This window comes from Venturia canescens, chromosome 4 (assembly GCF_019457755.1).
Source record: "Venturia canescens isolate UGA chromosome 4, ASM1945775v1, whole genome shotgun sequence".
Lineage (NCBI taxonomy): Eukaryota > Metazoa > Arthropoda > Insecta > Hymenoptera > Ichneumonidae > Venturia > Venturia canescens.
Window position 1 is genome coordinate 8,583,742 of NC_057424.1, and position 25,721 is coordinate 8,609,462.

Below are 25,721 nucleotides of genomic sequence, written 5' to 3' on the forward strand. Positions count from 1 at the left end.
CCCCTGTATTGCATAAAGACACGTACATAACTAACTCACAACTACCATAAGAATTGACGACGATGGAAAAGAGAGAAAGAGAAAGAGACGGAGCGCTACGCGAGCACAGTGCTCGCTCCGTTTTAAAGCTTTCGAGTAGTAGTGGATAGTAGGATCCGCATCTCTCCGCCAATAGAATCCAACGACGAAACGCACGTGCTGTTCGCAGAGAGCGAGAAGGAGATTGTACGTCGTTGATACGAGAGGAGGAAGATGCAAAAAGCGTTTCTCGCATAAGCGTCCGCACAGTCGAGTCCGAGGGCACACGCGCGCTACACACGTTCATCGCTTTTCGTATTCTTGCCCCCTCTCCCCCGCTCTCTACACTCTTTCGCTCATTTCTCCTTATTACGATCTCATTTTTACACGAGCTCCCCTTCCCCCGCGGTGCTTCCTCTCCCTTTCTTTCATTGTGATCATATCATCATCGGACACCTCGCTCGCTAAAAGCATTAAATGATAATGCTACAGACTACTTGCCCCAGATACGGCCGATCGGCTCGCTCCAACTGACACATGCAAGACTCGCCCCGTATATTCGGAATTAACCACTCTTGTTTGACAATGGACGATGCGCCTCCGGCGCAGTCCGCCTCGCTACGCGAATGATCGTTTCGGTCAAGCTCGCACTAAATTATCAGAAATTTATTAATGAAGTTTCGACCGAACGATTGGGTTAGGCTCGACTCGATGTTCGAACGATAACAGACCGGATGGAAAGCAAATTCAAAAGAGACGCTCTTCATGTTGCCGAGACCAGATACGCAATTGGCACTGAAGACTGGCGCTCAAACTACCAAGTCAATGATGAAATATTTGACAATTTTTAGACAAGAGGATTGGATTTCATCCCTCGATATAATAATCGCACGCGATAAGAATCGCGCCTTCCGATTCCACTGAAACATCGGCTTGAGAACCCAAATTCGAAGAATTTTTGTTTCGTTTATTCTGTGGAGCTCTCGCGCTTTCTGCTGAAAATGGTCGACTTCGTCGGTACCTCTTTATATTACGAATCGCGATCACGCATCGTCTTGAAATCAATTCAGGGGCAAAAAGGCTTGGAAGTGCAATGATGGTTATCCCTTTGTCCATCTTTTAGAAACAATTTTCATTTGCTTACGCAATTTTCAATCCCAAATCCTCTTTGACTTGTTTCCCAGGTTTACCTCAATGTCTCGTCCATGAGATTCGTAATAACTCATGTCCGTTGTGGGTTTTCGTAATCCTTCGTATCGTGCCGAATTTCATTGCACGCGATTGCGATGAACTGATCGCGATGCAGGCCTTTTCTAATAATAGTTTTAATCTCCCCCTCCCATTCTGCAACTGCAGCTGAGGCTTTCGTACATGCAATTTCACATGATATTTTCATTCACATGATATCTTTCATTCGATAAAATGGAAGAAGATTCATCCTCGATTACGGTGCGAGTCCGTTAGCCTGAGATTTTTTCGAGCGTTGCCAAACAACGACAAAGATCGCATTACCTTCCAGCTTCATTGATCGATTTCGTTCTGTGCGAGCAGGTCGTCGAAAACGTGCGACATTGATTCGGCCATGGCCAAAATGCTTGCGTGGACATTTCTGGCAAATTTCTATTCATCGATTGCGCATTTAAATAAGAGCTTTTAGGGTTCCTCCGTGGAAAAGCGTTGTTCCACTGGCATCCGCAGATGGCGTCGAAACTTTCACTTTAGTGCGATGACGTATATACGACGGGCATTATTTGGCACGCTGATAGCGCCACTCGTATCTGTTGGCGTTCAGCGGTCGCGTCCCAATCAGATTCTAATCGCGATAAACGACGATACCGCGTGACCAAGTAGAATCTCCGTACGAACGGTCGGTCTGGACCACGCTCTCGCGTGCAGGACTCGAGGCTACTCTGGTGGGGGTAGTACCCGGAGGCAGGCTGATCGACGACCGCGCGAGGCCTCAACAGAGATAAAAACAGTTTGATAGAAATTGTACAGAACCTGTGGCCACCGAGTGTCCTTGAGCCTTAATTTTTTCGTCTGCATTTCGTTAGTTTCTTTGTTTACTAAATTGGCAGTTAGTATCGCGTGACGATCTACGAGAATAAGGCAGATTTTTGTTTGAATGAAAATTATTTCCGAGTCGCATTGAAACGGTTCCATCAGTTCTGAACCATTTTGCGAACGGGACGAGAAAAAATGAATTTCTGTTACTTCCATCCCCTTTTTGCCCGTCATAAATGAAGCTTGAAATAAAGTTATCGTTCAAAGACCCCTTAACATTGAAAAAAAGAATCGATTTGATGTTTGACAAGGCCGAGGCACGCAACAAAACACTTGGAAAGCGCGCGCAGCAGTCGTCGCGCTTTAGTCGTTTTTCATTCGGTCAAGTTCTTGATCGTGCTTACGAAAACGGACCAGAATTATGCGTTGCCGGGGAGGTAAATCTCCTAGAAAATCAGGACAGAGAGTAACACGAGTTTGGATGATGAGGAGGAAGAGAGATCCCGAGGTCGACCAGTCAGAGGCTACGCCTCTCCATGAGCGAATCAGTCGGTCGCCAGCTCTCTTCGAATGTCTAGACTACTTTTTTTCATCGAATTTTCAGAACGATATCAGTTTATTTACCATGTTAATTTACGCACGAGTGACATTCGTGTCTGTTCTAAAATTATATGACGCATTAGAGAAAGCGGGTGAAGCCTTTCAGAAGTTGTTCTCGCGTCTTTCGAGTCCGCGTTTTCGTGTCGCGCGTTCCATTCGAATTTGATACGTTTTTGGGAGAGCACGAACGATTTCTCTTCTTCTCTAAAAATAAAATTGACGTTGTTACCGAAATCCTTTGTTTCCCGTTGTCAAAATATCTGTTCTCGTAATCTCCTTATTGCTGGCAAATTGTTTCATTATTTTTTCCTTCTTTGTCGATCTACTCGATATTAAAAATGCTTGAGGTGACGTAGATATTCTGATTTTGGAAGACCAGTCCTCGTGCAATCGTTTGCACCATTCTTCTTCCTCAATTCATCACTTGGTTTCATTCCAGTTCAAGGAACACATTACTCAAAACAAACAAAAACGATTCCCGATGCAGCAGCAGCAGCAGCAACACGAAGCCGTTGCAAACTCAATCTGGTCAGGATGAATTTGTCCTGGAATCGGAGTTGGCCATGAAATTGCGTGACAACTCTCTCGATGTTCAGCAAACGAGGAGCACATCGAGTGCATCTGCAGGCGAAAAAGCCTTTCACTTGGAGCAAAAAATGAAAGTACTGGTTTGCGAAATGTCTGGCGGTGCTGCACCACGAAACCCGATGCGTTGCGTGATCGTTACGCAACGAGCTAGCTGCTTTCAGAGTTTCTGACACGATTGTGGCCTGGATTCGGCATGCACGTAATGAGACTTTATACATGCCAGTGAAAAAAACGGCATTTGATGGCCGAGCGCCATTTTGGGCTTTCGACATCATTTCATTTATTGTTTTCGGTTTTTGGAGGCCGCAAATAAGAAGCAGCAGACGAATGTGCTCGCGGCAGTTTTGCTCTAGGCATCAAAGGTCGGAAAATCAATGTCCAAGTATCGCCTGACACGCGCCACGTCGTTCATCAACGGTCAGGAAATTTTCGAATCCGTAAAGTGTTTGTGAAAAAACCCAGATTACAAGGCGAGCAGTGCGAGTTGATTTCTACCGATCGAAGATCGCGACGATTCGATTATTTCATACCCACAATCTCAAACTATCCAAAGGGCTCGGCAGCAATCTCGTCGTACCATTGGACCATCCTGGTGTCCGATCGTCCGGAGAAGTGTTTCGTCACCGTGCGTTCACTACGCCGTCGAACTTTTCCATCGAGTAGTATTTTGTCGCGCGTCTATCTTCGAGAAGACGCTTGCCGCGGGGGGGATATCCTAGAGCGGGAAACGACGTAGAAACTGATCTCGCGTACACCGAGAAAACATCCAATGTTTTTATCAATGATTCTTGAATTTAATAAGGTCTTATTCTGGAAGTTTGATTGTCGCGTGTTTCGTTAATGCGTTTCATAGAGTTTTGGAAAAACGCCGCAATAATAGATCGACGAAAGAATGAATCGATAACAATAGATACGAGCCACGCGTGCGACACCCCATTATCATCGAAAAGCGATAAGCCTCGAGAAAGAGATTACATGGAATTTCTCGGGACCGACACCGAAACTGTTGACAAACCTGTTGATCCTGTGTTCGAGAATCGCTCCAACACCTGGCAAGCAGACACGTGCCTAACCCTGGGAAGACCTTCAAAAAATCCATCGCATTTGCGTCCGACAACAAGCACTTGCGGCGATTCATGTGTTCGGTATTTCATCGCGGCCTCATAATTTACAACACTCCTCTTACCGCGGTAACCGACATTCGATTTCTCCGCGCGATTTACGATGACAAGTAGGTAAACAACTGAATGATCTTCCGTCCAGATCGATCCAGATGCTCGTGAGAATAAGCCGAACCTTTAAATTCGGAACGACAAAATCAACATTCTCGAACCCAGTATATACTGCGCGTGCTCGAAAAGTTTCAGGATCGATGAATTCCCATCGAAGGCGAAATTTTTTCAATAAATTTGCTTCCCCCCCAGAGCTTTGCTCAGAGATCATATCATCTGAACATATAGAAAAGCGAAATCTCTAGTCGCAGGTGCCCATTCGACGCACGCTTTGGGAATAGAAACAGGCGGAAGGCCTCGACACGTGTATTAAATAGCGTCTAAGCAAATTCGTTACGTCCGAATGACATCCGTAAACACGGAGCTCGATGTTTTCGAACGGCGTGGAAAATCTATGCGGGAAAACCTCGACGCAAACGTATGTAAGTACTTCCCACGTGTCCATAAATGGATGGTGATATTATGAAATGATGTGATGATGTTTTTTTTGTAATTACATTGTACGGTCACTCGAACATTCCCAGAAGCGAAGGAACGACCAGCGGGCATGGAAGAAGGTCGGCCCCCCTCCGGAGAAATCAACGCCGACGGCGCACGTGTCATCTGATAAACCGAGCGAGCTCGAGACTTTTCATTTCCCGCATAAGAGGCACTTTCGGTGAAAAATCGTCAATAACGCATTACGCCTAATTGGTGCATGTGGATGCACACGTGGCAGAAACTGCTGTAATGCGAAAGCAAAAGTTGGAAATTCCCGTTAGGAAGCCCCGTCCGCATCTTCCGTGTTCCCACGATTTGCGCAGCATTTGAAAGTCCATTTAAAACGGACCCTCTGCCCTCCGCTGGACCAACGAAACTTCTTCTGGTTGAAAATGATGAGAATATCGTCGAAGGATAATTGCTCGTCACAACCGGACAGGCGAGAGGCAATAAATCGGAATAAAAGACAATGGATTCGTTAAGGAAAAAAAGGAGAAGAAAGTGCGACGTTGCTGGACGACGTCAATCATCGAGACTCTCGTTTGCTAGCCAACAAGACACGATTCATCGACGCGTATCCAGTTATGATTTTCCTGCAAAGCTATTACCAGAGTGACTCACGCATCATCTATTCCAGGAAAGTCCATTTTGAGCATCTTTTCCTCGTCCAATATCGAGCAGTAGTCCGATGAATTTCCCAATGTTATACGAGATTGGTATACGTGCGAATTATTTAGCATCGATTCGCCGTTGGAACGCTAAGAATTCAACAAGCTCCGAAGTATACTCTTTCGAAGAACTTCGATCGTGTGATCAATGCTACGACAAACGATCTCAAAGATTTGGACTTGAGCGCAGTACCCGAGGCCAACGCAACGAAAGCCGATCGATCGGACGTTCGAGTTAACGTGCAGAATGACAGAGCATTTAAAATAAAAGTGTTTGACCGAAGCGAAGACGCACATTGAAGAAGAACTCGGAGGAATAGAAGCAGAAATTTCCTGCTTCCTTACATTGCCAATTACGACGACACGTGGCGTTCGGCTCTTGAGGCCACGTCGTTCTCCACTCGTTCCATGTCATTCACCTTGGCCAATGTCAGGTGTTTCACTTTTGACGTCGCGCAATACAACTAATTGTAATTGTGATGTCAGGCAAATTTCACCGAATAATCTCAGCGCCTTCTGCCACTTTTTTGGCTCGCCGGAAGAGCTCAAACCACAATAACAAAAAACATAAATTCTTCGTCCTAATGACGATTATGAATGATTAGAAGACGCTGCTACCTACCACCGGTGCCTCGAGCCTTTCGACTTTACCAAGATTTTATACCGTCCTATTTACGGAAGCCGCTCCTTATACCAACCAAAACGTGACACGAACAAAATTGCGCCGCAAAAATGCTCGATCGGTGTACGCATGAAAAAATGTTGATACACGGCCTTGCTTTCACTATAATCGAGTTTTAAATCGTCGGGATTTTTGAAATAAAATTTCATTCGATTTAATATTGTACGAAATAAAAGAACGATCACAAACTGTGCAGGTGAGTAGTTCATCGGGCCACCTGCGTCGTACAATGGACGAAGCTCGATCTTCGGTGATGGGTGTGACAGTGAGTTGAAACATTTTGATCTAATAACATATATTATTCATCATGTTCACGGTGAATTCTGGCGACAGTTGCTGTCACAACAGTTGACTTGAAGTTATTATCAAACTATACGTTGTGTGCCTAACTCTCAATGGATTTGATTTACAGACCGTTTTTTCTTACTGCAGGTTTTCCGTTGCACTAGAAAATGGACTGAAATATGAAAAAAACGAAATTAGGGGATCGACTTTACTGCTGTAATCGAAGGATGATGGAAGAAAATTTTTCACTCAAATTCGTGGCTGAAAATCGTCAGCTGTGCCAATGCAGTATTTTTTTTTTATTTTACCACTATTTTTATTTTTTTCGTAACTCCTTGTCCTCCAATTTTGACGTAATTGACTCAAATCCGAATCATTTTTCCATGCAGCTTCAGCGAGCTGCTTTTTCCACAGTCAGTTGCCAGTCTAATGAACCGGAAACCTCGTACAAAGCTTGCAGACGATCAGAGGACACGAATAGTGTGAAACGAGCCTTAATTGTTGCCGCGAGGTTCTTCACGGCGTTGTTTCCTGTGACCTGGCGGCTGTTGCCCGCGGTTTCGAGGAATCTAAAAAAGTCGTTTTGTTACTAAGTCACCGCTCGAAGGCACCGGCCTGACCTCCACGATTATTTTATTTTTTTCAAGATGACCCTCGCCGCGCCTCTTTCCTTGACTTTGAATTTGCGATGTTCTTTGATTTTCGCAACGCCTCGTACCCTGAGTTCTACTTTCTTTATTTTCTTTTCTTTTCAATCAATCATTTTTCATATCGAGCGTAGAAAAATGAGGTCGAGTTTCCGTTCCACACTCGTATCGTGAATGCTTTTAATATTCCTCGCGCGAAAGAATAATCTTCGCGCCACGCGCGTGGCCCGTTTTCAATTCTCATTTTATCCCATCTCCCACATTCATAACATATTGAGAAAAAACATTAACATTGTTTTTTTCTCAAAGTCGCAGGCGGTTATGTTGATACTTCATGAAAAAGTAATTCTCTCAAAATTTGAGCTGGAAAAAAACTCAGAGGTCATCTCAACGGCTTTTCTAAATTTTTTTTTTCAATTTCTCGTAAACAGCTTAAGGAGTTTCGGTACAAAAGTCAAAATATTAAGAAATTGATCAAATTTGGTGATAATGTTCTTCAACATCAAGTGCGAAAACACAAATTTTTTCAAAATTTTCTTCTACTTAGTTATCGAGTAATTACGCATTAAAGCAGATTTCTTATGCCCGGAATGTATACCTATATATATGGAAACGCTATGCTTATACACGTGAACTTTAGTGATCAATTACTCAATAACTGTGTAGAAGAAAAATCTTAAAAAATTTGTATTGTCAAATTTGGCACTAAAGAATATGTTCACCAAATTTTATAAAATTCTAAACTTTTTGAAATTTTTTATGTTTTTAGCATGGTTTAGCATGGCAACATTGTATCGCCTGTACCGAAACTCCTTAATAAAAAATTCTCCTTCTGACAAAATTCGAATTTTCTAAAAACTTTTTAGAAGTCCACTCAACGACGTTCAAATATTTTTTTACAATTTTGAGTAAAAATCGAGATACTAAAAAGTAAATTCCCGTGTATCCAAGTTTAAATGTTGCAGATTTTCATGATAAATTAATATTCAGAACTTTTCAACTTGAAAAAAAATCTGCTATAGGTCACACCCAACGATTATGACTTTTTTTTCTCATTTCGGCTGAACTCTGAGTAAAATTCTCAACAAACAATAAAAAATAATGAAATGAAAAATACTCTTAATGTAGTATGACCGAAATGAGAGGAAAAATTTATAGTTTAAAAAATTCAATAACAGTTTTACAAATTCTGATGCTGCTATCGTGTTGATAGTACCACTATGCGTAGTATTAAATATATCTCCGAGCAAATCCATAGTATGTAAGCACATTTGAGGGATTATAATGTATTTGTAATTTTATTGCTCGATTTTATATTTTATGTTAATTTTTAACAGTACGTAAAAAAATAATACAACAGTCACTGAGGCGAGCTTTGAAATTTTTTAAATTAAGAGTCTCAATATCTGGGAAAAATCATCTACGGTAGAGTGCTTACACATCCATTCCTGAGACTAAAAAATTTACTATTTTATAAGCCGGCTTTCAGTCGAAATTGGATTAAAAAATCTGAAAACTGATGGGGTCCCCAGTAAATATTTTTTTTTAGGGGAGTGAAATTTGTGAATGTTAATTTTCCACTTAGCACTAATTTATTTTTCAGCTGATTAACATTTTTTTAAAATAATGTTTTCACGAAATGCGAACATATCAACCTGCAATACAAGTATATAGAATCATCTTTTTATGTCAAGTTGTTCACTACTAATTTTTGTTACAATATTGAAAGAAACAATATTTTTTATCATATAATCCTTCATTAATATTGAAAAAAAAAGAATTTTTGAGTCGTTGGCTCATGAAGTATTAAGATAACCACTTACGACTTTGAAAAAAAAAATATCGATTTTTTTTTAATCACCCTAGTGCACACACGCATGTGACAATATTCGCCTCTCGCTGGGCGATGTGAATCGAGGTCTACTTTCCGCATCACTTTGCACTCTTATCAACCAATGTCCTGCGGTTGTCTTGTATCGACTGCAGCTCGTTTTGTCATAATTTTTTTTTTTTTTTACTGCTTATGTCAAACACGCTGATATTACGTATCGGAAGACCCCACATATATCACGCGGATTTTCTCTTATCAGGCCCAGCGCGCTCGTTTTTCCTCGCTCTCATTTATTCTTATAAATATTTCCCCTTTCACCCCTCAAACTTCTAACGCTCCGTTTTCAGCGTCCTCAATAATAGTTTTTGAATCTTCAATTCTATTCAGGAACTTTTCGGCCGTTCCCCACGAACCTCCTGGCGAGGGCCGCGATGTCCAGTTACATGCCACTTGGGCATGAAAAAAAGCAGAAATAAATAACTGTGGGAAACCTATGCGGATATGGATGGCTACATGTTGCTCACTTCACAGGTGGTTCGAACCATCTGGAGTGCAAAAAAAGCGTTGAACCCAGGGTTCAACGGACGAGGCTGCACGTGGCCGAACTCGTCGGACATGGATCGAGTGCGTAAAATGTTTGCAACGAAGGTCGTTGACAGCCCCTTTTTTCAATGGTCAAAAGTCTAATCCTCAAAGCGGATAGAAAAAATGACATCGCGGGCTCGAGCGATTTGTGTATACAACTTTTCGAATTCGATCCTCCGCGGATAATTCGTATTCTCGCGTACACTTGCGACTAATAGAAGTCGATGATAGTACGATGAGTTTTCAATAATATCGATACTAAAATCATGAAGAAAAAAGAACACTCGGAGCTCACTTTACACGGACCGTAACGTACCGTATTTGATTCTAAAAACTCGTTTCCATTTCTGGATCAGTGAGAAAAACAACCCGATTGAAGATGATTTATGAATGTTTTCTTTTTGATTTTTTTCATTTATATTTATATAAATGGCGAAAAGTAATTAAGACCGAAGTGGTTGGTAATTTATTCCAGTTTTTTTACATTTTCTTTTTAACTTCAGTTTTCAAAAAAATGGTGAAACGAGAGTGAATTTCAATAAAAAAATGAAGCATCATCAAAGCAGTGCTTCAATGCTTTCTGTTTTATCCATCGGGACAGTAACACATCGACTGATGTGAGTGAAGTGAGAAATCTGCAGTATCTCCACCGATCACAAAACTAAAAATGTTTTCCGCTCTCGGCCGCCACGGAGAAGAGCTATTTCTATAGAGCCGACTGAAACCTCGGCATCGAAGATTCCCTTTCATTCAAGTTAACGTGAGACAAGATCACGAAAAAAATCAACTCCTCTTGCGCGCTGTAAAATTTTAAATATTTCGCGAAATTTCTAGTTTTACAATAGTAAAATTTACGGTACGTATACTAAAATTTACAAAACGTTTAGTAAATTTTACGGTCCATCACGGTAAAATGTCTTTGCCCCAAAAAATAAGTATCGATTTACTCACTTCCGAATTCCATAGCACACTAAATCGGTGATTTACACATTTCGACAAGGGGCTGAGCATATAAAAACAATGGGGAAATAGGCCGATGTAGCGACAGCATACTCCTGCCATATTATCGCCGCATCCTGGCACAAACATTCGTACGGAAATTTTTACTGCGGAGCGCAGTAAAATTCACAGCGACGCTCGTGCAATATTTCGAAATAAATATTGAAATAATCTTCAAAAGTACGGCACCTTTAAGGAGGGTGGATCACGAAATAAAAATAATCAGAATTTGATAAAATTTGGTGATAACATTCTTTGGCATCAAGCATACAAGTACAATGTTTTTCAAATTTTTTTACCACATGGTTATGGCATAATTCAGCGTTAAATCGAACTTCTTATGCACGAGATCTATAACTGTATATATGTAAACTCTATGCTTATACACGTGAACTTTGGTGTTCAATTCTCGAGAGCTATGTGGCAGAAAAATTTTAAAAAATTTATATTGTCTTATATATTTTTAAAGAATACATTTACCAGATTTTATGAAATTCTTTTCATTTTGTATGCACGTTTTGACAATTTATCGAGTCTCCACTCGAATCACAACACGTGACAAAAGTGTGAGATTGTCACGTGTTTTGCACGAAATGACGAAGCATCAAATGAATGAATAAAAATGAACGAATGCGATGGAAAAATAATTTATTATCTAGCAAGCAATCTATGTGCAAAATCGAATGCAAAAGTACGTACATTTAATGTATAATAATAATAGGGAAATGACTATAATAAACGTCGAACTAGTTGGAGCACCGTGAGGGCTCCGACAATGGCAGTTAGACTCGAGGCTGTAGTGGGTGCGCCACCGGCCATGTACTTCCCTGTAACAACAATGGAACAGAAATTACTTCAAAATAATATTCATCGGCGTACGAGTTGAATCGACTGAAAATCGATCCACTTTGATTTCCTTTATCATTTAAATACTTTTTCAAAAAACGTACAGACTGAAGCCAGATACGAGTGACAACAGCATTCTCTCAGCCTCGTATATTCGGCGCAATCGGCCGCAATTACTTTGCAAGGCTGTCGACTTAATCGGCAAATGTGCTCGACGAATGGAAAGACCTCTGAAAATTAAAAAGAAATTTCACTCGTCGTTATAGAATCGATAGAGAAATGCATTCGAATCGACATCTTTATAGTTTTAGGCTAATTAATTCCTAAAAAAAAGTGATGAAAATATCGCTGAATACTACCAACAAACCGCGATTTCCGGTTGTCATTTTTTCATCAGTATCTTTCAATGTTTTATCGAAAATTTTTAATCATTATTCAAAATATTTTTTGGTCTTTTTTAGATCAGACAAAAGTACCATAATTCTGTCATACTTTGATTATTATCAAATGAAATAAATTTTTCTTTGAAGTAAACAATAAAAATACTCGAGTGATAATTGATAGGGTTTGGTCTTGGTTAAGCCCTGATTTCTTGAATGCAACAAAACTCGTATCCGGTTTTCGATTACAACGCAGGTTTCCTGTGCTAGTTATCATCACATTCGGACATGACACCGCACTCGATAACTCGTCGTTTTTCACGTGTTCGAATTCTCTTTTTCCCGCTGCCAGCATTTACAGTTTTTTTTTTCGCCAGAACTATGCGAGAGCATTTTACGTCGCCTTTCGATCCCAATATTTTGTGGCATTTCTTCTTGATGGATTTGATCAGATTATTTGATTTTTTTAAGCCTTTTTAAGGAACTCGCATATGTTTGTATAGCAAAACTGTTGAATTTGAATGGATCCGAATTCAATTTATTGCCAATCGTCATTAAGGTAGTTCATGCACGAAAGGATTTTCTTAAGAAAATCTTGAAATTTACAGAGTTTAAATAGTCGACTCACACGCGTATCAAATTTTAAAGGGTTCGTCTTATTGGTTATTTAGATAAACGTGTTTAAAGATGAAGAAAATCAACGCTTTTTACGAAGTTTATGAAAAAATACGCAATAACAATGAAGTATATAGTGAAGGCCTGGGAAAAATTCGAGACGATTGTCTTACTATAGCAATAAACCTATATATTACGTTGAGGATTAAACGAAATTGGTAAAATGAGCGCTCCTAATCTCACGTTTGCTTATTTCGGCATTTTGTTTCTTCTTGGTTTGGGCCAACACTTTTTTCTTGATCCATTTCCCTTTGCGCTCTCTAATGCGATTTTTTACATAAAAAACTATAGTATTTTAGCCAGAGACGAATGAAATTTTGGGTTCAGTCAGTGATGGATGCCCGTTCAATTAATGGCTTGTAATATCATTCGCTAAAAAAAAAGTTGAAAAAATCAAGTTACAATTTGAATTGATAACTTTGACATTAATTTAGAGTGATAATATCTTCAATTAGGAAGTAAAAATCGACCCAATTTAGACACCCATAAAATACGTTCCTACGGGCATGATCTACCTTAAGATGATTCATTTTTCGTGGGAGGTGTTGTCGATTATACAAAACGGCGGATCGGAGCGGATCGCAAACTTTGTGCTGTCATTAGCATTTCCCCGACTCTTACATTTTCTTCCTTACGCACGTTCGTGGCATAAGTTCGTGCAAACATGCGATTTCATTGCGCTCCTTACAGGACATCTGCGCGTGTGTTCGCCCCATTGTGGTATCGCAGGCATGCAGGCTTTGAGGTTTGTCCATTGTTAGTTTTCGAGCAAACATTCGCTTCGATAATGCACAATTATTTCCGAATCATTCACGCAACATTTCATCGTGTGCCATTTTTTGGTTAGCGCCCGTTAATAGGAATCTCTCAATAGAGTTTTTGCACGAGTCCATTAGAAAACAAAGCAACGTGCGAGCAGTTCAGTTTCCAGTTTGTTGAAGCTACAAGACCGACGAGGGTCGATTGCACATTCGCCAATGATCAGCTAGTTCGTATCTTTCGTCGTTCTTCGTGCACAGAATATTCAATCACATCCTCGCTTGTTTTCAACGATTCGTGCAGAATGCATTCAACTGCAAGGGCGTTGACATTTCACTGTAATTAATTTCCGGCCTTCACCGGCCTTTTAAATGCTCCTGGATTTTGCGTGCGTTCTCAGATTTCCGAACAGATATGTCTAAGGACCAACATTTTCATGAATCTACTCGGTGTGTTTGTATAGCTTTTTGACAGGGGAAAAAAACATTCAACGCACTGGAAATAATTAGTCTCCAAAACTTTGAACAATATTCGTTTCGTTGATCGTTTTTCGCACACAATAATGACTAATACTTTCGATTGAGCATCGTCTGACTCATGGCCAAATTTCTCCATGTTAATTGAACTGCTCGTGAATCAAACACGCACAGAGTGGAACGTACACGCGCGCGTGATTGTCCACGTGCGAAAGAGGACGTCACGCAGGTCCGCCCAACGAAACGGATTTATGCACACACACACACACACACACACACACACACGCACACAGATGCACGCAAAACGACGAGATTTAAAAAGAATTACGAATTCTCGCTTTTTTGATCGAATAAAGTTTTCATTTCTCCGCAATTCGCATATAATTACAGAAAAAGAAAAACAAAAAGAATTGAGTTTGTAACGAGAGTGGCGTGATACAAAACCGATTTGAGCTCTTGTTTTTTCCTCCAACTTCGTTCGATTTTCCACTATTTTATTTCTTCCAATCGTGTTCCCAGTGGTCGACCTGCATCTAAATTCTTTCCGTTGTCCTCTTTTGTTGTTCCCGAGCCAAGACGGATGAGATAGAAATTTAATCCCTCAACCGAGTACAGGCACGAAAACGCTCTTCTTCGAGCGGGCTCATTTTTTTCTCTCGGAATAATCTCTGAAAGGTTCACCGTTTTTCTTCCCCTCTCAGTGACGGTGTCACGGAAAGAAGGATTCCGCATTCCCGTATACGGAATCTTTCGACTGACAAAAAGCATGGAGCAAGAAAATATAAAATCTAATAGTTACGTAATTCACCGTCAACCCAGTTCCGCGGAGAAATCGTTGTATTTTATACCATGGCCCTGATCAACGACGCTCGATGCTCGTCGATTCTGCAAACTTATTGTAGTTCGAATGTGCTCCAGCCACCTAAGCGTGTCCGCTTTTTGATTGACTTTTTTCCTCAGAGCTACGTTTTCAATGACGCGCACGATTTATTGTCACTGCGCAATCAAGCGATTTCGAATGATCGTCACGAGCCTTCAATTTTTATCCACACTTTTCGTGCGGAGTTCGCGTTATTTTTCTCAGCAAAAATTCATCACTCTTCAATTCCAGAATTGGATTAAAGTTGGTTAAATAATTATCGATACTCGGATGCTGTAACGCGATTTATTCTCCCGTTCGTCAGTCTCGTAGGCATCAGTTTTCGTCCGGATCCATTCTGAGACGAGCGACCTCCCCATCAGTTTGTCATTGAAGTAAATGTGTATAAAAAAAAGCTTGTCGAGCCAAACAGATTTCGATTTTCTTCATTGAAATACGTCGCGGTAAAAACGGTCCACAAAATATTTTCTGTACGAAATAGTATGGTTTGTGGATGCTGAATCAAACTACAGTTCGAACCACAAAACTTGAGGAGCACAGCCAAACAAAGTATGCTGGTTGAAACGGACTAATAAACTTCCCCAATTCTTATTTTTTATTATCTTTTAATAAAAATTTTACGTACTGTTATAACTGCCGTCACAACAGCAGTGATCAGCGAGGACACTTTCGTCTCTGCAGTAGGTCATCTCAGAGCTCGTGCACTCCTTGCACCCTGGTATCGTGCCTGGAAATTAGAAGAAAGAGAGATACAGATGAGAAAAATAAAATTGATAATTGGTACAAAATCAATGGCATTATTGGGGTTCGTCTGAGACTTGTACCACGTTAAGGCCTTGTGCACACTCGCAGCGGGCGAAACAACGTGATTTTCTTGATTTTTTTTCCACAAGAAAATAAATGTTTATTGAAAAACTGTCAACGATATTATTCATTAGTACATATGTTCGTGTACTTGTACAATTTTTTTCATCAAAAAATTTCTCAAAATGAAGCAACTCCAGCTGTATTCCTGTAGCACCTTTTTTGAGCATCAGTTGCAGTGGACGTGATAACTAAAAAGCTATCAATTCGATCCATAACAAATTTCTACCACTTACTTATTATAATAATAGCTTGGGTCTGGACGAAGGATTTGTAAAAATTTTGATTTAAAAAAAAATGGCAACAGTTTGAACAAAAAATTCATTTTTTGAGGTGATAAATTTTCGGTTTTTTTGATACAATTTTTCTTTTTCCAACAAAAAACGAAATCCTTCGTCCAGGGCCTAGCTATAATTGTAATAAATAAGCCCTATAAATTTGGTATGGACCGGATTAATAGTTTTTTAGTAATCGTGGACGATTCTGAAATAATCACGTTTTAGTTACGAATCTAATGCTCCGATATTTATGAAATTTGGTGAGAATATTCGTCAGAAATTGTACTTGAAGAATATCTAATTAAAAATTTTCCATTTTTCCGCCCATCACAAGTGTACGTAAGCCCTTAATAGAATGACGCGTATGTGTAATTTATTCGTAAAACCTTCCACTGGTTGTTATTCGCTACCTCCGAGAATCCTGTTTCTACATGGACGTCGTCAAATAATCTGTGCCTGATACACAATCAAATTACGAGAAATACGAGAATTCAGGCTAAATGCATACTTCATCCCTCTCATTAAGAAGACTGCCAGCATGTACAGAGGATTATGCAATGACCACTGTATTATTATGGCGTCCATCGCTTCGTACCGCCTTACCGTGTCTGCATGGTTTCCACGTTCGCGATTAATGAGTAAGTGCTCCTTCATGCTCTCAAATCATTCGATTAATTACACATTATCCATTGCGGGAAGAATCGTCTTTGTTGGATCGAAAAATTCTAATATGCTTTATTTTTTTTTTCATTCTTTTGTTTTATTTGTTAACACAAAGAATCGGAGCTCTGGGAAAGCTGTCGACAAAATTTTGTTATTATGCATTGGAACTTTGAGAAGCTTTTCAACGAAATATTTTAATCGATGCAATGAATCGTTGTTCAATCGTTTGTTTGAAATGGCAATTTTCAAACTGAGAAAATAAATTGGTTAAATAATATATCAAGTATTCGTAGAATGGCACAAAAAAATATTTCGGGCATTTAAAAAAATGATTTCAATTTCAAAAACGCTCTCATGAATGGACCCAATGAATTTTATCCTTTTGCAGAGTTTGTTGAGTCAACGCACGAGATTTTTTCATTCAATGAAAGCAATCTATAGGCTTTACCGAATATTACTTTCGGCGTATTTCAGGAAGCCGTTTGGTTGATTCGTATATTCTCGTAATTTTGTCAATCCAGGATTGCACAATGGATATTCGATAACAAAAAGTTTCAGGGTTGCCTGTTCGAAATGATATGGAAAAAAGTAACGTTTGGTAAAATGCTATGAAAATTGCTCCTAGAAGAAAGAAAATGTTACAAGCACGCACGAATGTCTAGAGTCCTCATTACTGTATGAATCGCGGCTATCAAGAGACAAATCCGGTGGAATTACGAGGTTCACAAGTTGCTGGAGATTATTAATGTGTGCGAGTAAAAATCGTGATTTTGAAATATTAGCACATTACCTGGATAGATTTTGAGATTCTTTGCCTGGGCGAGAGCATCCGCGTACGTGACTTGATGCTCGAGAATATCATCGTCATCAGGATTTCGATCTACTATCGTAACAGCGACAAGATCACCGACCAACGACAGTAGAAATAATACGATGATCCTACGAAAGCCCGGTTCAGTCATGCTAGCCACAACGCGCCTCCTTCCTCGTCATCCTCGCGATGGGTTGTCACCAGTTCAATCCATAATTTGGTGCGTGCAGGAAATTGTACAGCCTTTCTGTGCGGACAAGAGATTTGTATGTAAGATCCAATCTGAGCGAGCACTGTTTTAGACGCAGAGCTCTTATTTCAGTCAGGGCCAGAAGCGATGAAACAAAAGGGTTGCGTCGAAAAGAACACAGGAAGAACCAAATTCTGTTATTTTCAATAAAAATATATCGAGTTCGATGAGGCAACAAAATTATTATTAAGAAAAAAAATTGCAGATGCTGGAACAAGCTATTGTTCGAAGCAACGAAACTTTGGTGCAGCTCAACAAATCCATGCTGAGGCGGCAAAGTATATCAAGCAACAAACTAATTTAGTTGTCATCCGCGAAGGATTACCGTTCAGCCAATTTCATCATTAAAAATCAAACGAATATTCGTTGGAGAAACTAAGAAGTATGGGCAAGCAAAGAAATGATATCGCAGTTGATCGAACGAAATAGTTTGATTTCGACGGTTTTGTTGATTCAACGCCGCTAATTTTGCAACTTTGGAGTCCAACGAAATGAAGAAAAAAAACATTTGTAATTCAGCCATTTTTTATTCCACGAAGTATCGGTGCAGGTTGAAAAGCTACGAATTGCAAATTCTACGGGGAACGAGATTGAGATTTACTGCAATTATTGGACGGTTTTTTCAGATCATTTCGTTGGACTCCGATGTTTCAAACTTCAGCGTCATAAATTTCGTCCAATTAAACTGAATAAACTAAATCATTTGCCATCCACATAAAAAATGGTTTTTCTCAGTGCACCGAGGCGAACGAATAGTAACATAGTTGGCGGACCAATATGCATGATTGATTGAGTCTCTGTTGAGACGGTCATTCAAATATCTTATGCCCTTTATCAAGAACCACGAACTACATTTTGAGGGGATCTGGCAGTAATGAGATGCACCGACCAATCAATTTTCTTACTACGTTACTTTTATGACGAATGAAATATTTTTGTGACCGATAGAAGGCTCGCTCGTTCAGAAAATTCCTAGATTACGAGGGGTCAAAACTATTAACTTTTGAAGTGTATACGCACAAGAAAACAAGGAAAATACCCGGCAACTTAGCTCCCCGGATCATCTCCCGAGAATCACCAGAAAACCAGGAAATGGAGTGTCATGAAAAAAAGACTTCCTCAATTCATATAATTATACACGCAATGAATTTTCAGTGTTCGAATTTTCGGGAGCCTAAACTAACATTCCAAAGTGTTCATTAAATATCTTCACGTCTTTCGAGCAGGCAAATGCTTCAGCGTGATTAGCATATCGGAAATTAACTTTGGATATAAGTATCAATAATCCCCTGCTGGCGACTGTACTGGACGACGAGAGATGAAAATAAGAGAACATTGAACATGTACATTACGACTGAAAACTATGAAACTTGAGAAAGTTAAAATATTTTCCAACTATAGAGTCGAACCTCAGCAGATGCTGCTACTTTTCGAAAAGTGCGGAGTAACTGTGGATACTACGATTCTAAACTGTACTTCCGGTCCAGAATTTCGTATCCTTTTTTTCTCAGCAAAGTAAAGCGTCATTTGAGAAAAAATCTCCGATCGGCAGCTGTAAAACTCAGAGGGCTGAGTCACCTTTCGGAGTTCTGCATTTAAAACCGGAAATTCAATTATTTCTCACATCTTAAACAACACTAGAAATAAACTGGAATTAAAGAGGCACCGCAGTCGACAGAAGGCCCGAGGGACGATTGAAAAATTCCACGTAGTTTTCGATCAAAGTTTACCTTTCATACGTACGAGGACATTTGCATGGAGGGATCATCCAGGCCGAGAAACGTGAGCGAACAAGCCGAACGACACGAGTTGTTTGTATTTGCACGACTTTTAGTCGAAAAATATCGATTCGCGGTGCAATAATAACGAAAGTTGGCGAAATTTCTTGTGGAGAATTTGCCCAGATGAAGATGCTCGGCCAAATGATGACCCTCGTCTCAATAATTAGAAGCTTCTTCAAGACTCTCGAAGCCGTTCCAGTCGCGCGCTACTACAAGTCAAGTCATTCGAACGTTCGAGGGCTAGAGCTTAAATAGGTAAAGTGCATCGTAGAATTCATGCGAGATTGAGCCGCTTAGCACGCGCACGCGCACGCGTACGTGTCTGTTTATGGGTGTGCGTGTGTTTTTTAGATGACTCACGAAAGTCCTCGACAATCGTTAATTAAGTTCAATTAAGGGTCTTACCGACAAACTTTAATACATCTTCAACGGAATTGTCACCTCCGAGCGACACTCTCATCAAACTCGCCGCAAGGAAAGAGAAACGAACAAAATAAATAATATCATTCAAAATATACTTTTACGAGAGTTATACTTCTCGGATGACGACGGATTATTGAAAATAACATAATCATCGCGATCGTTATGTCGTTCGGAAGAGGCTGAGAAAAAGGCAATTGATTCGGTCTAAGAAACTGTTTTCCATTCGTAACTATGACACGTTGAAGTTTGCAACGTTGGAGTCCAACGAAATAATGATTTTGAAAAAGCTCTCGATAAATTTCAGTAAATCTCCAATTTTCTTTCCTGCCGAATTTCCAATTCGTCATTTTCAGCCCACATCGATGATTCGTGAAACAAAAAAATGATGAATTACAAATATTCTTTTCGTTCATTTCGTTGGACTCCGACGTTGCAAACTTCAGCGTCGTTCGTAACTCGTTCTGGTCAATTTTTCCCAAATTTTACTTCCTCTTTTCACATTATTGCTTTAGAAACAAAACGAACTTTTTTCAATACTCACGATAATAGGAATGTGCTGTAAAAACACAAATCGAATCAAAGGATTCAACAAAATACGATTCACCAAAATTGACGATTCGCTAAGCAAAGGAATCTGCGTGAGAATATTGAAATTCTCTTCCGAAGCACCGATAAGTAGCTCGATGAGTAAACGTGTCGAGAGTTTAGCCGTAGTGTCTTCCGAGGAAGATTCGATCACGATTCCTGACACTTACCGCATTGAACTATCAACCGAAAACCCGCGAAAAACGTGCTCCCTTGTTGGCGTGTTTTGCTAGCAAGCAAAGGTCTGAAACTGTGAATAACGCACCGACAGTGACGCGCGAGTAGAACCAACGCTCTTATCTGCTTATCCTATTCGACGACCTCTGAACTTTTTTACCGTTCAAGTGCACCAAGTCACGAGGGTTATCTCTCTTATTCTCATACGAAATCTCGAGGTTATCAATAAGTCTCGGATTTCTCATGCTCATAAACTCGAGCGGAGATTAAAAAAGCGGTCGAGTATCGAAAGAAAAATAGAAGTTTGTTCAACACCCGAAGCGGACTCGGGGACGTATCGAATTCATTCGGGGTTACAAGCTGTCACAACGACACGTGAATAATGGGTTTCTAAAACAACAGGGTGGAGTCGACGCTGCGTCCGCGACATGTGACGTAGATGAACGCATGGCGCAATCTTGGTTCGGCTAAGAGCTGCTTAACTCTACGATGACTTTCGTATTATCTCTGGCCTGAAGAAACATTAGAGTCCGTCGTATATTCTCGTATTCGAAAAACAGCAAAAGCGAAAGCAAAAGCATGGAATTACATTTCGATCGACGATTCAACAGAAAGAACAGAAAAGGCTGCTTTCTTCGTGAGTTTAAAAATTCGAGTTACGATCCTCGGGTCTCTTATTTTACTATTGAAATGATCCGCGTTAACGCGCTACGACGGTTCGTCGGAAGAACAACCGGCGGGTAGTGCGGACTGCGTGTAACTGAAAGCGCTCAACGAGGGGGCTGAAAAGAGTCCGTGCGGCGTCGTTTCTATGCGACGAGCCCGGTGTGAGTCTCGCGACTCTTACGCGCACATGCACGCACACGGACATCTCGCTTTCATAATCGTCCACCACTACGAACGGAGGATCTCGATCCCGCCGCATGTACGCTACAAAGGAAAAGAGCTGGTTGCACGTGCGTGCGCAGGAACCATGTTTTCACAGGTAATTTCGACGACGTAATACGCGAGCATGTCCCTCGCCTCGCGGCCGACCGCTCCAATACCGTTTTAGTCTTCATTCATGCTGTTCGTGCAACCGGTAGCATGGGGTGGCATTGAAAAAACTTTGGAATAGTTCGCCATCGGGAAAGCCAAAGTACTGCGCGTCCGTGCCGAGTTCCTGTCATCACAAAATCATCCTTGTCTCTGCGCATGAATTTTTCAAGCATTTGCCAGCCAGCCGATCGAATCGATCGCAGTTTCGATGCGCTAAAAGTGCATCAGCGACCTCAGCGACTATTGGAACGCGCGACACGCATCTGGAATGAGAAAATAAGTTAAGTTCGAGCCACTGCGACGATGATGCCCGTTTCGTTTAATGTTTTATGCTCAGAGGAATTACAAATTGCTGTATTTGGATGCACAGAGATTAAATGCACCGAACAATTTGTGGCAATCTCAAACAAAATTATGCAATCCTTCGCTCTTCTCATATTACTATGGTCTTGTTTGGCCCAAATACATAGATAACATGTCTGACCTTAGAACCTTAAGCTCCTGTCAGAAGCAGAACACAAAAGAGGGTTCGAGGCTCGTCATTTCTTTGGGTTCTTCTTCGCCTAGAAGTTGATTTCACGTGACAATCTCACCTTCCCAAAGCACGTGTATTTTTTGCCATCTGGTCGCGAGTGTAGATATATTTGAATGGAGCGCAAACTTTCTGTATTTTATATTTATTTCTCACAGTCAAAGAAAGCCTCGCGTTTGAACTAAGTTTCGACTCGATTTTAGTCAATGTTTTTTGGCAAATTTGACTTTTATCATGCAGAATAGGCAGGCGAATGATCCCTTTTTTATTGGGCGGTTTCTTGTGCACATTACCGACCAATCGATTCTGCTGACAATTCAGACGGTTTCAGGCGCTCATTTAATAAATAAAGAACTCAATGAAGAATGGATCTCGTAGGATTCAACAGTACAATTGTTCTCTCGCTACACAAAGGACGCAAATATTGACGTGCAATAAATTATATTGTGATCGCGTGTGACGTGCGCTCCGGGTCGTTTCAATGCGATTATAGCACATGTGATTTTACAACGTTCTCCGTACGATTCCTGTTTGAAATTACTGATAAAAAGTATCGAACTTATATAAAACCTCGGAAAAAATAAGAAATCCCGTTTCCATGATTTCCGTCGATTTTTTCACTTGTAAAAATGTTCAATTTCTCAGTTTATTCTTCATCATCAATACTCATTACGAGTTTACTGCGTTTGCGGGTAATTTTGATACGGTTCTTGCTCCGAAGATTACTGCCAATAGAGCTAGAAAACTTTAACGAGCCCATTCATTCAATATATGCGTTATGCGACGAAGCAACGCTCCGGACTGTTTGTTTATTACAACGATTTTAGCTGCGAAGCGGGCCTGGACTTACGACATGGAATTGATAATCTCATGTGTGTGTGTGTGTGTGTGTGTGTGTGTGTGTGTGTGTGTGTGTGTGTGTGTATTGAAGATCGTTCGGATGCTCCGCCACACGAATGTGTGTAATCTTAATCGATCCGTCAACGCTTCTATGCGGTTTGCCTGTAACGCGTGTGCGAGTGTAAGGCTCGTTCCACACTATTGCTGGTTCATTCACGATTCGCCCTCGCTCCAATCTCGATTCGATTTCGTGCTCCCAGCATCCACACGCGGAAGGCGCTTTCGTTCCACTCAAAAGCGACCTTCTCTCAATTCCGTCCCTTTTTCAGGCAGAGCTCTGACAATTTTTTGTGAGGCCTTTCGCGTCTCCGAGGAAACTGGAAAACCTCGAAGAAAGGGAGAGAAAGAGACGGGAAGGAACTGAGCGAGAAATAGAATTTCTAACACAAATTTTCACTACTCAAATGGCCCTGAATACACAAAAAGCATGTTGAAGCGAACACGAATATTTGAAGGATCTTGGAGCATCTGCAATGCAATGATGACTTTTCGTCCACGCATCGTAATCAACATCGAACAAAGTTTGTTTCTTGGCCGATAAATAGGAACGCGAAACTATGAAAGTGCAAGAAATTCGATCGATCTTACGAGCCGAAACAACATTCATCCGTGATCGAAATCTGAGCCGATGCTCAGTCAGCACCGCAATATTGTGAATCAAGCTTAAAAAGCAAACGAGTCTGAATAAAAAGCAAGACAACGAGAAAGCATGAACGAAATCCTCACCGCATCAGAAGGGTCCGGGTACGTAGCCTATTGATCCTGTTACAGGGACAAGGGCCTTCGAGTTTTATACGACAGAGCTCCTTTGTTACATGCTCTACTCCGCAGTAAGGATAACTGCTGCGTCACATCGAAAGACTTCAAAAACTTTACGTTTTCTCCAAGTACAATTATTCTCGTCCACAAAAATGTGGATCCACTGAAATTACATTTGCGCATCGTCGGACGTTTCTTCCCTCGGAATTTGTTGACCTCCTTTTCAACGACTTTTTCAACTTTTATTTAACACGAAAATTAGAATATCTGAAAAACTTTCATGTCAATTCCGAGTTAAATAACCGAACGAGTCTCCCGCGCACTTTGGATTGCAAATTACTTCTGTTGAGTCCTCAAAGAAAAAGACCGAGATACCGGACCAAGCGGTGTAAATGGATATCCGAAGTAAGCCGAGGATTTAACAGTCGACATTAGCCAGTTGTTTCTGCTCCGAAGGGGCCACAAAAACCCGCATATCAGCCCTCATTTGAATATTTATAAGGCATGAGTAATACCGAGCCACGTATTATCGCCTGCTGTTATCAGCACAGAAGTTTCTCGGGAGAGCACCTCGTTGCTCGTACTAGAAATCCGTGAATCGATTCATTCTCAAAATCTCAAGCTGTTCCCCGCAGCAAGAGAGAGAGAAAAAAAAACAGATTGCCGAATGGTGGCGAGCGAATGTACATTTTGCCAGTAAAAATGAGTAGTAAAAATTCTCCTCGCGCTAGAAATTTCAACGGGATAGTCTGCAACTCCGTGTTATAAGAGATGAGTGAGAGAGAATATATTGACACTGAATTCCGTCGACGTTTATATCTCATCGAGACATTGATCGATCCTGGGTGTGCCTTGGGCACGGCTCTCGTAACGCTCCATATCATTTTCATTGTTCCCTTGCGAGTATGATTGTAGCAGGGGATTTCTTCGTCAACGGTCACAAGCGCGCATTTTTTCCCGCGTTCGAAAAGAGCAAAAGGGTGAATTAGTTACTGCGCGCATCACAATGACATCGGGCGGTTCCCGAGTCGCTCCGCCGTGCGCTCATTTCGGATCAGTTTTCTTTAATATCATTGCTCCCATTCATTCCTTTGTTTTATTCTTTATTCCCTGGACATTTTATTGATTTTGCCATTTGCGTTATTGCAGCGCGGTTTACTTGGGGGCCAAGGCCAAGGAAACTCTTCAACTTGGATATACAAAGAGAGTCAACAAAACAGCGTTACTTTCTACTTTCGTAAATCTGAATATGCAACGTTCCAGTAACGTTTTCATTGCTTTTGATAAACAATTTGGATAGGAAAAAAATCAACTTTGTTCGGTAAAATCGATTGGTTATCACTGTCCACTGATGGCGGATTTTTTTTTACCTGACGGCAAATTTCATTGCGGCATAATTTGACAACTATTGTTTTTAGGAAAAAAAGTTTTATACAAAAATTGTAGGAAATTTCATGCTCGACAACTTTGATTCGTACGTTTTTTCCGTATTACCAAAAATTCTTCAGATATTTTGCAAATACTAAAATTTGGTTTGTTTAATCGACTATTTCTCGAAAAATATTAACAATAGAATAAAAAGTTTCGAATAAAAAAGATGGGAAATTTTGTTCTCTATAAAAAAGGTTCTTACCATTTTTAACGTAAACGTCACCGCTTTCGAGATATTTGCAAAAACGCGTTTTTCAAGATTGACCGCGTAGCGGTGAGATTGAGAAGCTACGGAACGCCACAAAAGAATATTCCAACTACAATCTAGCGTTATCGTCCGGAACTATCATACAACACCAACGATCCGATGTGTTGGTAAAATGATTCCGCGTTCCATAACACAATTTTACTCTGCCAAACAAGTTGCCTGACTTTCAATGAAACGAATCCGTGTGAAACTTTAAAAACCGGTGTCAATTTTGAAAATATTTTGAGATTATAATTTTGTGGGAAGAGGGAAATGTATGAAAAAATAATCGAGTACATATGGAATGAGAAAAAAATGTTGTTTTAGCTATTCCCAAGTGTTTAAGG

General features: G+C 40.5%; 1 protein-coding gene and 1 long non-coding RNA gene across 10 annotated transcripts; both read right to left on the minus strand.

The window, feature by feature from the left end:
* Window positions 1-6,487: 6,487 nt before the first annotated feature.
* Window positions 6,488-10,855, minus strand: LOC122408914 (uncharacterized). The gene is made up of 3 exons (XR_006260562.1): window positions 9,066-10,855; window positions 6,866-7,126; window positions 6,488-6,729 (listed from the first exon to the last, which is right to left on the minus strand). It is a non-coding gene; the product is annotated as an uncharacterized lncRNA (long non-coding RNA).
* Window positions 10,856-11,250: 395 nt separating this feature from the next.
* On the minus strand, window positions 11,251-24,018 carry LOC122409327 (uncharacterized). Of its 9 annotated transcripts, none has more exons than XM_043416806.1 (5): window positions 23,664-24,018; window positions 17,231-17,498; window positions 15,261-15,362; window positions 11,570-11,695; window positions 11,251-11,446 (listed from the first exon to the last, which is right to left on the minus strand). In XM_043416806.1, the coding sequence occupies exons 2-5, from the start codon at window positions 17,400-17,402 to the stop codon at window positions 11,349-11,351; spliced, it is 498 nt and encodes a 165-aa protein (XP_043272741.1). In that variant the 5' UTR covers window positions 17,403-17,498; window positions 23,664-24,018; the 3' UTR covers window positions 11,251-11,348. The 9 variants fall into 9 exon arrangements, with proteins under 9 accessions (XP_043272741.1, XP_043272740.1, XP_043272735.1 ...); XM_043416805.1 differs by lacking the exon at window positions 23,664-24,018 and adding an exon at window positions 21,057-21,232 and having other exon boundaries at window positions 17,231-17,494; XM_043416800.1 differs by lacking the exon at window positions 23,664-24,018 and adding an exon at window positions 21,057-21,232.
* Window positions 24,019-25,721: the final 1,703 nt, after the last annotated feature.

Excerpts from the sequence above, each read along its gene's own strand:
- LOC122409327 (XM_043416806.1), bottom strand. The coding sequence starts at position 17,402 with ATGACTGAACCGGGCTTTCGTAGGATCATCGTATTATTTCTACTGTCG. Across the intron at positions 11,696-15,260 it reads TTGTGACGGCAGTTATAACA|AGGTCTTTCCATTCGTCGAG; the intron begins GTACGTAAAATT and ends TTTAATTTTCAG. Across the intron at positions 11,447-11,569 it reads CTCGTATCTGGCTTCAGTCT|GGAAGTACATGGCCGGTGGC; the intron begins GTACGTTTTTTG and ends TTGTTGTTACAG.